Source organism: Boleophthalmus pectinirostris, unplaced genomic scaffold (assembly GCF_026225935.1).
Source record: "Boleophthalmus pectinirostris isolate CB_2022bp ecotype Guang Dong unplaced genomic scaffold, ASM2622593v1 HiC_scaffold_6, whole genome shotgun sequence".
In the NCBI taxonomy this organism is placed as follows: Eukaryota; Metazoa; Chordata; class Actinopteri; order Gobiiformes; family Gobiidae; genus Boleophthalmus; species Boleophthalmus pectinirostris.
Window position 1 is genome coordinate 8762837 of NW_026571447.1, and position 12311 is coordinate 8775147.

The 12311-nt window shown below is 40.5% G+C and overlaps 1 protein-coding gene across 1 annotated transcript in view; it reads left to right on the forward strand.

Annotated features, from left to right (window-relative positions):
• The window catches only part of si:ch211-113g11.6 (uncharacterized protein LOC559008 homolog), a 225038-nt gene that overhangs the window by 14902 nt on the left and 197825 nt on the right, over positions 1–12311 (forward strand). Inside the window, exon 2 of the mRNA XM_055163474.1 lies at positions 12011–12150. Coding sequence (XP_055019449.1) covers positions 12011–12150 — 140 coding nt within the window. The remainder of the gene's footprint in view (positions 1–12010; positions 12151–12311) is intronic.

Sequence of the window (12311 nt, forward strand, 5' to 3'; positions counted from 1 at the left end):
ACTCTGGAAGATCTCTTGCGTGGTACCAGTGCCTAAGACGCCGCACGCTAAAGACCTCAGCAGCTTCAGGCCGGTGGCTCTAACATCCCATCTGATGAAGACACTGGAGAGACTGGTCCTTGGCCACCTCCACTCCACCGTGAGCTCAGCGATGGACCCGCTGCAGTTTGTGTACCGGCCTGGAATCGGAGTGGAGGACGCCGTCATCTACCTGCTGCACCGCTCACTGTCTCACCTGGAGAACCCCGGCAGCACTGTGAGGATTCTTTTCTTTGATTTCTCCAGTGCTTTCAACACCATCCAGCCACTGCTCCTGAGGGACAAGCTGGAGACTGCCGGTGTGGACTGTGACCTGGCAGACTGGATTCTGGACTACCTCACAAACCGGCCCCAGTTTGTGAGATCCAAGAACTGCGTGTCTGACCTCCTGACTGGTAGTGTGGGGGGCGCCCCAGGGCACTGTCCTCGCGCCCTTTCTTTTCACCCTCTACACTGCAGACTTCAGACACAACACGGACAGCTGCGTCCTGCAGAAGTTCTCTGATGACTCTGCCATCATTGGCTTCATCAAGGATGATAATGATGTGGAGCACAGAGGACTAATACATGACTTTGTGGACTGGTGTCAGCAGAACCACCTCATCATCAATGCAGGGAAGACCAAGGAGATGGTGGTGGACTTCCGCAGACGTCACTCTACTACCCTCTCAGTGAACATCCAGGGAAGGGACATTGAGAGAGTGGACTCATATAAGTACCTGGGTGTTCATCTGAACAATAAACTGGACTGGACTCACAACACAGATGCACTGTACAGGAAGGGCCAGAGCAGGCTCTATCTCCTGAGGAGACTCAGGTCTTTTGGAGTGGGGGGGCCACTCCTGAAGACCTTTTATGACTCTGTGGTGGCATCAGCCATCCTGTACGGTGTGGTCTGCTGGAGCAGCAGCATCACAGAGAGGGAGAGGAAGAAGCTGGACAAGGTCATCAAGAAGTCCAGCTCTCTCCTGGGCTGTCGTCTGGACTCAGTGCAGGAGGTGGGGGACAGGAGGGTCCTGACTAAGGTCATCTCTATGCTGGGCCATGAGTCTCACCCCCTGCAGGACGCTCTGTCTGCTCTGGAGAGCAGCTTCAGTGACAGACTGATTCACCCTCGCTGTGTGAAGGAGAGGTTTCGCAGGTCTTTCCTTCCTGCTGCTGTCAGACTTTACAACAAACACTGTTAACACTGAACATGTACCAGTCAATCATAACCATGTGCAATTATTTTTAAGTCTATTTTTAAATTATTTTTAAGCTATTATTTATTATCTGTGTTACCTTTTCCTGCTGTTCTGAAATAGTGCGTTGCAACACTGGAATTTCCCCACTGTGGGACTAATAAAGGCATATCTTATCTTATCTTATATCGTGAACACAGATTCCAGGTTAATACATTCAAACTTTGTATGTTGATATCACAAACATTCAAATATTTAATCACTCATTTATTCAATATAAATCTTTCTATCAGAACCTCGTTGATCATGTTGATTGTTCTATTATCGCTCTGCCTGTTATATATATTTTTTGGCCACTTGATGGCGCAGTGGAGCAAATGAAGCACCTTGAAGCATCGGCTCAAGAGTCGAGCAAATGGATGGAACGCTTCAGTGCTTCATGGGGCTTCATCTCAACATCACTACTGACACTAAAGAGAAACAGACACACACGAAATAACAGACTGCAGCTCCTAACAGACGCTGGCAATCTCTTTAAATAGGGGGCGGTGGCTGCAGGTGAGGTGGGAGTAGACAAACCCCACCAATCACGGAACAGGGCTTTCACAGCAGGAATCAGGACAGCCAGCAGAAGAAAGTAAAACATACAAAACAAATTAGAACTGAAGCTCTGGGGCCGTAAGAGTCACTTGGTTGCCCTTCTGTTGCGATCCGAATGATGTGGCTTTGAACTTTCATCCACGTCTCTTTGGATTTGTGAGCGGGACGTAGGAGTGAGCTGAGGTAGAGCCACCGTTGACTCAGTTTGTCGTCTTCCTCCCTTCTCTGACGCTCTTCCCTTCTCCTTCCTCAACTGACAGACGTAAAGTGTGATGAAAGAATTGTCCATCTGCTGCTTTGTGTCCGTGGCGTAATGACAAACGGAGATGACAAAAAAGCCGGTAGCAGCTGAAGTGTGTGTTTTCTTTCGGTAGATGTAAAAACGTTCGTGTCCCTGTCCAATCAGAACCCTTCCCCGCCCCCAGACGCTGAGCGGAATTAAATAAAAGCGATTTAACATGCTTTCCATGCAACCCTCAATAAAGAATTATTATTTTCATGTAAACTCAAAGGAGAATATTTTAATTGCCAAACTAATTAATTCAGAACAATTAATACAGAATTTATCATCATGTAAACTTGGCCACTGTGAAACATTCCAGACATGGCATTAACAACTTCATGCACCACCAGAAAAGTTACACAATGCACCTTTAAGTCATATTAAATCATAATTTTATATAGTTGACTGTCATTTGCCTAATTATTTCTCTGTCTTTATATTTTCCAATGTTTCACTGCTTCTCCAACTCTGCCTCATTGCCTCACTGTCCCGCTCCTCTCCTCCCAACTCCCATCACGCTTTTCTTCATGAAGATTTTATTACTTTGTCTGGAATGTTTCACAGTATGGCATTAAACCTTTCTATCTGCATGGAGACCAAACAAGATCAAGTTCCAGGTCAGATCTGTGGAGAGGTGAATGTAAGAATGTCATTTTTAGTGTCTTCAAAATGTGAAAAACACATCAAATTTATTACAGAGCTACAAGTACTAGCACACTAACAGCACACTTCCTGATCGAGTGTTCTGTAAAACAAATTTCTCTAAACTACACAAACAAAACTGGGTACACAGCCGCTTCAAGAGCTTTCTGTCTTATTCCAGCTAACTGAAGACAAGTTGGATTTGTTACTGAAAACTAATAAAAGAGGATGTGAAAGAGTTGAATGGCACGTTTTAAAGGGCATGTCATGTACCTCACTTTCGTTTTTATCTTTTCCAATAAAACGCCTTTTACTCCACATTGTAACAATTTGTGACAGAGAAATTAGACTGAACAGTGCTTATACATATCAAATTCTATGTATATATATTTAAAAAAGATAAAACTATATACTTTTTGGCAGTAATGTGTGCTTTTAAGACTACCCCTTTCTACATCTTTTGAAAATACTGTTACTTATAGCTAGTTTTGGCACTTTTATGCTTTAAAGGTGCACTGTGTAACTTTGTCTCCATGGAGATATTACTGTTTTGCCTTGATTATTCCACATTATGTAAATAAACTTGGTAATCACAATGGGTTCCCATTGTTAATGGTCAGATCTATGGAGAAGCAAGCCTGTAAATACTAAGAAGTCATGTTTTTTACAGTATTTTTGAGCTATAAAACACCTGCAATTGAACAAATGCAAGGGAGATGTGTGTAATGGGCGACAGTAGCTCAGTTGGTAGAATGTTTGTCCAATGATCTGAAGGTTGGCAGTTTGAATCCTGCTCGCGACATAAACATCAGTAGTTGAGTCGTCAAATCCCACAGGTTGGCAAAACACTTAACCTACCTCGCCCCCGGTGTCTGCGTACACTGGTGTATGAATGTGTACACACACATTCATACACCATGAGTGAGTGGTTCCTTGTTGTAAAATGTTTTGAGTGCCTTGAAGGTGGAAAAGCACTATATAAAAATGTGACCATTTACCATTTAATGCCCTACTGTCTGCACCGTCTGACCTCGCAGCATTAGGATTCGTTCGCTCGACGGTAGGCGGGTACTTTTTCAATTTAACCAGTCGCTGCTATTTGGTTGTGACGTATGTAATGCACTGCTTATGGGGCTAACTGGTATATTAAGCTTTTGACAAATCTCGTAGGAAGAAGGACAGTAACGTCTGTCCCTTTGATAAAATTCACCAAACATTCTCTTTGTTCCGGCTTTAAATCATCCATCTCGGGAATTGTTGCCAACACAGAATATCGGGCTTGCTCCATCCATCTTGACCGCTTTGTTTACTGTTGTGCTGTTCCACAAAAGGGACCCACACAGGCGCTTGAGTTTGACGTCATGACTTCACAGCTCTTCACTGATTGGCCGGCGTGGTCTGCAACTTCAGAGGTTCTTGCAAACCGTCTAGTGTATCCTGATTCCTGACCTAGTTGCTGGAGAGAAATTAAGTGGAGGCACTAGGTGGCGCCAACCTGATTACTACAGTGGAACATTCCAGACAAAGATATAACATCTCCATTCAGTGAAGCATATTGCTGACCCTCCATGTTTGAAGTTGCATAGTGCACCTTTAAAATTTTGCTCAAAGAGTTAGTTTTTTTGGCACAAGAACCACACGTCCACCCAAGTGTAGTATTTCATATAAGAGGCAATTCTAGTATCCACTCTTATTTCAGATGCATTCAATTATTAGAACTGACTCACAGCAGCTTGTTCTGGGGCATGTCCTGAATGGGAAATTTAAGCTTACATAAGCTGATCTGTAAACAGGCAGCAATAGCCTGAGTGGTATGTATTACGTTAGGTGTGTTACTACGGAAACTATAATTTGAGTCATACTAAGATGTTTATGTGCATCTTAATAGTCTCATTATGGGCAGATACTTAGTGAAGCCAGTGAATTTGTGTTTAAAGAGCCTATACTTCACAAAATGGATTCTTGTGAGCGTTAAGCCATGTCATAATGCTCTTACCTCCTCAAAAACACACCTGGAGTTGTGTTGTTTCATTTGCACATGCTTGATTTTTGGTTTATTAGTCTGCAAAGCTCAAAATGCTCTGTTCCACCTTGTGATGTAAAAGCAACTCCTTTTACCTCCAGAGATTGCAATTCCAGGGTCATCCAAATGATTCAAAATGTGTGGAGCATGGAATGAACACAGAAGGTTAAACATGAGGTAACAGATTATACATTAAAACATGGTAGAATATGTCAAGTAAATACAGCAGTATTTATGAAGTTTGACACCAGAGGTAACGATTCTGTGAACATACATCAAAAACTGTAGCATTGTCACAAAATAAAATAAAGTGTACCAAAAAATATGATATATATATATATATATATATATATATATATATATATATATATATATATATATATATATATATATATATGTTCCAGCAGCCCACAGTAATGATACTACATCATCAAATTTAGTATCATGATTGATCTTTCATAATTTTAGCACAAACCCCTAATGTAACTTAACCTATATTATGAAAAATGTCCTCTTGTGACGTCAGAAACATACCAGGTGTTGTGTTTTCTTTTCTTTCACACAAGTTTGAGTAACACATTTAAGCTCAGAATCCTCTGTGCCACCTTGTGATGTCATGTAGTGGTAGTTTTGACATTACCAGTTACTTTTTAACCTTTTCTTCAGTACGGAGATTGGCAATTCCAGAACTTAAAGCACCCAAATGATTCTAGTGAAGGTGTATGGAGTTTAAAAACACATTGGAGCACTTCCTGTAGTACCACATGACATCACAAGGTGGAACAGTGTTTTCTGTTTGAGAAGAATAAGCCTAAATGGGCAGGATTTGTGTGTTAAACATGTGTGAATGAAATAAACACAATTCCGGGTGTTTTTGATGAGGAAACAACATTATAACATAATCAGAAAATAGTGTGATATGGGCCCTTTAATTTGAATAATTGATGCAAAGGGTATGAGAAATCTGCCTAGCAACACCCCATTAAATGCTTTTATCTTCACCCAGGTCACGCCAACTCTCCCTTCCTCTCCAGTCTAACAGACAGGGGCTAATTCAGCACAGACAGCTGGCCTCCTTTCGAAATACCAGCTCAATTTGTGAAGTTCACCAACTCTTTTGATGACCTTCAACAACAACCCTGAGACATCAATGAAAAGCTCTGAAGAAGCTACAACATCTGAGGCGTATTAGTCAAAAGCGTGTTTTTAAGAGACCCTCTCAAAACATCTTGCATGTCAAGGAAGCAAACATCAATGGGAAAACAGCTGGTGTACAAACAGCTTCAAAGGAGACCCCATTCAAAAGATGCCGAGATCCGAATGTTAAAACCCTCTTTAGGCTTTTCAGCCAGCTTTAGTCGTGTAGCACACATCTTGGCGAAATTACCGCAGGGCCTTTACTTTTTTTTAATTAGCACGTTTCCAAAGCGTGATTAACAATTTGACTTTTCAACACTGATTCTGAGGCGAACAAGCACCACAGGGAGAGTTAGAACCAGCCCCAGATTCATTAAGGCGTTTTGAAGAACAAGCTGAAAAAAATAATATACAAGGCTATGGTTGTTTTTCTTGTTTTTTGAGGAGCCATTGACCTTTTAAAAAATTCAAGGTTTTCTCTCAGATGTCAAAACACGCGAAGATGGCAGTGAATGGGAGTGACTTTTACTTCTGGGTGCAATTGTAAATGTGCTAAGAAAAATGGAAGAAGGCGTTTTAGAGCAGCGCTGTGGATAGTGGTGTGTCTGAGAGGAAGTGCTGAGCAAGGGCTTTTTACAGCGATATGTTCCACTCGCTCGGGCAGACTAACCATCAGCGTTAGTGCCTGCTCCACGGGGCTGTTTTTATTGCCCTCCTCTGATACAGGGAATCTGCAGGCTCAGTGTGCATTATTCAGCACCTGTGTTTAGGACTTCACCTCTTTAAGACTTTCACCTCCAGCACAACAACCTGCACAGCCACTCAAGAGGCTCTGGGCAGCACCATTACACCTTAGACAGATCACTCTAACTGGTTATAATTGAACAAAATTTAAAATCAGAAAGGATTCAAGAGAACACGTGTTTCTGAAGAGGTGAGAAGGGCCACAGTGGCCTGAAAGTTGCCCCTCACTTAGGCTACTGCATTTGTGTCTCTAGGCAAGACACTTCCATTTCCTGTTCTAATCTAAGAGAATTGCAATAGAGCAATGAACAAATGAGGAGAGCAGAGCAATAAGAAATGGTCTAAATGCACGCAGCCTTTGGCTGGAATTATTGATTTTAATTTATTGTTGTGGGACCTGTGATTACACAGGGAGCTATAGCTCACATGCTCACTGTCATTTGCTCTTGATTTGCTTTGGCCTCCTGTTGCCATGCAACCTCATAATGAGCTTTGCTTCTAGCACAAATAACATTTGTTAATATTGCATTATATGTGCCACAGTTTGGAGCATAGACTGTATGTAAAAAGAACAGTCCATTACATTCTTGAGAGCATGGCTTAACTGCCTCGTTATTGTAGCCATGCATACAGGTTACTGGGGTCAGTAATAGCTTGCCAGAGCTTGTTGTTGCCATAGAAACATCAAGGCTACCAATATTGCTATAACATAGGCAATATTTGCTGGATCCTGCCCTTCATATCACTCTATAATAGTGTATCCACTGTATGATGAATGTGCAGCCTTTCAGGAGCTCCAGTCCAAGTGTAGGTCGATGTAGGACTGGTGAATCAGAAGTAAATGCCAAATGAGTTTAGTCTGTGGAGTGATGGGTCTGGCCCACACTACAGTGATGTTCACACTCCCACACTGACCTTTGCTTTCACATCACACTGTCCCAAAGACCACCTGTTTAAGCACACACAGAGCCGAGCCAGTGGTGACCAGATCGAACCAGATCTGACCACAAGGCACCTGTCACTGTATCCACGCACATTAAAGGTCCTTTATTACACAAAAAATGACTCTTGTGAGCTTTAAGCCAGGTTATGATTTTGTTACCTCCTTAAAAACAGACCTGGTGTTGAGTTTTGTTTCATTCACACATGTTTGACTAACCCTTTGTTACTAGTTTGTCTACATATCCAAAGCTCAAAATGCTCTGTTCCACCTTGTGATGTCATGATGCTGCACTTTTCAAATTAGCAACGACCTTTTACCTTTTGTTCAGTAGAGATTGGCAATAGTGAAGATGTATGTGTGGAAGAGAGCGTTTTCTGTTTGAGAGAAGAACTTTTTGGCTGCACAGATATAATTCTGAGTGGGACTATTATTGATTACATAGCGTTTTGTAATATATGTAATAGCCTTTCTTCCCTATACGTATGAATGTAGATTGATTTCCCATTTTACTGTATAGTGTTGCCAGTCTTGGTTAGCATCACCCTTCTGATCTGACAATTTCTGCAAGAGTCAAATTGAGTGCTAAACGCTTTACACCTGTATGATAATAGCAGTCAATCAGGGGGCTCATTACATGGTGAACAGGGAAGACGTGTTACCGAAGTGATCACAATTACACAGAGCCGACAGGAGCTGGCTGTTTTCAGGTGCTGTAAGGTAGAAAAGGATCTACAGAGTGATTTCAAATTAACGATGGAGTTGTGTTTTGTTTCATTTACACATGTTTAACACACAGACTCGGAATATTTAGGTTAGGTTCTTCTCTCAAATAGAAAACTGTGAAAAACTCTACTTTCAACTGTGTTTTAAACTTCATACATCTTCACTAGAATCATTTGGACAATTTAAGCCCTGTAATTGCCAATCTCTTCTCAACAAAAGGTAAATGTTAACTTGAAAACTACTTCTTCATGACATCACAAGGTGGAACAGAGCATTTTGAGCTTTGGAAATGTAGACAGACTAATAATTCAAGAATATTCAAACATGTGCAAATGAAACAAAACACAGCTCCAGGTATATTTTTGAGAAAGTTACAACATTTTAACATGACTTAAAGCTCACAAGAGACAATTTTGTATAATATAGTGATCAGGGCTGGGTATCATTAAGGAGTTGCCGATACGATACATACCTAGATACACAGGCCACCATACGATACATATCTCGATACAGTGCTTTTTCGATTCGATATGATATATTTCAAATCGATTCGTTACGGTTCAATAAAAAATAAAGGCTAAATCATGGCTGTGACACTAAAAGTCTTTGTTAAATCACTTCTTATGCAAAGGTCATATGAAACACAAACATTATAATCCTCAGAACAGTAAAAATGTAAAATGTGGCGCATAAGTGAGTTTCCTTTCACTCCACAAGCCACAAAACTGTAACGCTGTAATAATTCAGTAAAACACACCTAAAAATACTCTTGGTGAAATATCGATACAGTAGCCCACGATATCAATACTGTATCATCACATTAAGCGATACGATATATCGATATTCCGATATTTTTGCACACCCCTAATAGTGATCTAAGCCTACGTTCAGACTTGCAGCCTGAAGTGACCCAAATCCAATTTTTTGGCCCCCATGCGACCTGTATGTGATCTTTTAATGATCATATCCAATTTTTTCAAATGCGACCCAGACCACTTGGATATGTGCTCCTAAAACCGATACATATCCGATCTTTTGACATGCGACTTCAATCTGAACGGACAGGTCGCATTCATCCTACCTACACGTCAGACTCGGAGTCCAGAAAATGGAGGGAAAGTGAGGTTAGTGAGTTCAGTAATATTTGTGGGGGATCACTGTGTTCAGGCTAAATTGGAGGAGTCTTATCAGAACCGGGCAGTTTTTGAAATGTTTGCCAAAGAAATGTCCAAGGCCTGGTTCCAAATGTTAGTGAAAAATAAAGAGTCAGCGAGCCAGAGACAAGGAGGCCAGAGAATCAAACGAAGTGGCCGTGGACATGGAACCTATCCATTTTACCAAGAACTGGACCCTAATTTTGGGAGACAAGCCCTGCGTTTAGACTACTTCTGTAAACACTGGGCATGTTCACTGCATGTGACGTCATAGTGTCCTCCAATGCGCATACGGGACACTTTTGGGGTTTAAAGTTCTCACTGGAGATCACATAAAAGTTGCATTTAATTAGAACTGTGAACAACCTCGCAAAAAAAAAAAAAAAAAAAAATCTGAATTGAGCATTAAGCCCTGCAGTCTGAACGTAGTCTAATTCCATTTTCTGTCTTTAGATCTTGAAGTGCTCCTCTGTGCTTTGAAAGTTCACACAACTTCACTCACATTTATTTTAAGCATTTCCGTGGCCAAATTGCCTTCACTAACAGCTATTGCTTTTAGCTTCATTTACTCCGCTACAGTCTTCAGTGCACCAGTAAAGTTGTTACACCACATTTGCCCGACCGACCAGTTCCTCCTACATTCTGTTTGAATCCACGAGGGTCTAAAAGTGGACCGCTGAGCGTGAAGGAGCGCCGCTCATTTGTAGCATTTGTCTTTCAAATGTGGTAGACATTATTTGGAAATGATTGCATAATTCAAAACAAAATAGAGAAAAACAATACAGCTTTTTTTTTTAAGTGTGGCAAGGCTAGTTTATTTGTATAGCGCAATTTGTAAATAAAGTAATTCGAGGTGCTTTACAGAATAAGAAAGAGACACTAAAATCACAATGTGGTGCTTTGCTTGATTCTGCAGAAATCAATGCTGTTTCTCAGGCTTCTTTTATTTTTTTCCCTTTTTTTACATATAAGCCGCCATGTTTGTTTACATACGAACAAACCATGCGTTTCTCTTATCGGTTAATCCGCCTGTCAATCGTGCCCATCTGAAATCGGGGAGACAGGGCACGGTTCCAGACCCACTCGTCTTCGTCAAATTAGTATTATCAAAGCATGTGGTTTTGGCTGGGCAGGCAAACAGCACACAGAAAAGCCTTCTGCTCACCGTATCAACACTGTAGCTCATTTTTTATTGTTATTCAGTGTTCTCATTTGCAAATCAAAGTGAATACAAGAAACTGATTCCAAATGGAAATACTTCTCGAGGCTTTATCTTCAATTATATTAAATGACACATCAGTACAACACGTATTTTGAGAATCTTCAATTAATATTTGTGAAGTGATAGCACCTAGGCTACAAGCGACTGTATATATAAATGGACATAGCAAACCCACTAGCCGCCACATTCCAAATAGGAAGTGAGCATGGGTGCACTTCTGGCTCCATTGACTCTGGCTCCAGTTGACTTAACATTAAAAAATTGTCACCCCTCTCTCTGTGTGATGGAAGAGTCCATAGTGCTGATATACATGCACACGCACACTCATCCTGGCGTTTAAAGACCGCTACAGACTGTAAATATATCTATTTTTCACTTTTTTTTCTCTCTAATTTGCACACTTCTGTAAATAAAATCACCAACACTATTTTGACTACACCATATTATTATTTTCTCGTCAATTACAAACCACGACACTCTGTAACTGCTGCAGTGAGCCTCATCATTTTGGCCTTAAAATGTTTGTATTAACCCACTCTTCATGGTTTTGGTGTTTTTAATTTTTTTTATTTTGTTGATAAATAACGTCCTATTCCTAATATCATTGGGAAAAAAAAACAATATGTAGGTAAGTTGAGTAGATTCAATTTGACAAGTAAAATTATCTAAGAGTGGAAAAAGTGTGTGTGTGTGTGTGTGTTTATTTTTTATTTTTTTTATTCATTTTTTTTTTTTTTTTAAGTCAAACAACATTCAATTATGTTTTATTTATTTATTTATTTTTTATTTATTTTAAGTGCCATAACTTGTTTTTTTTTTTTTTTGTTTTTTTTTTTGTAGAAAGTTGTATTTTCATATTTTAAGTACAAAAAGTCTTGATCCACTGGCAGATCATTTTACTTGTCAAATCATGATAAAACTTTCTTAATTCAAGGCATCTTAACTTGACTAGATTTTGATTTTTGCAGTGATGGAACTGACTCCAAATACTATAACTGCAAGCCTCATGAGCTTCATTTGACTGGAACTGAACACTGCGGTTGACGTCACATTCCCTTATTCCATTTCTTTATACATTCTATTGTTACAAGACGAGATTGACGTCACTCCCTCAGAGACACAACACCTTTCTTCACAAAGCCTTTTAATCCTCAAGTTCAAATCACCATTCTGTTTTGCCTAATTTGATATTGTCTGCCTCCATCCAAGTAATTAAACTTTTAGCTCCTTAGCCCCACGGATCAGACAACAATAAATCCACCTGAAACTCCACGGCTGCCAGCTCATTACTTACCTCTTTATTATCTTTGTCTCCGCAGAGCCCCCCAGGTTCCACTTCAGCAAAGCGGAGAACTACATCAGCATGTACCACCAGGAGGGCACTGACACGCTCTACGTGGGAGGACAGGCCAACATCTACGTGCTGAACTTCACCGACCACGGAGTCACCGATCTGCAGGTACTTCATCAAGTTTGGTGGATGAATGATGGAGGAGAGAGATGGGTTTTATTGAATGGAAAAACTTAAAGTGTTTCTGGCAGGTTAGACAACGTAGCTCAAACATTGTTATATTTATGATTTTACAAAAGATTCTTGACTATATTTTTCTAGTTTGTAAA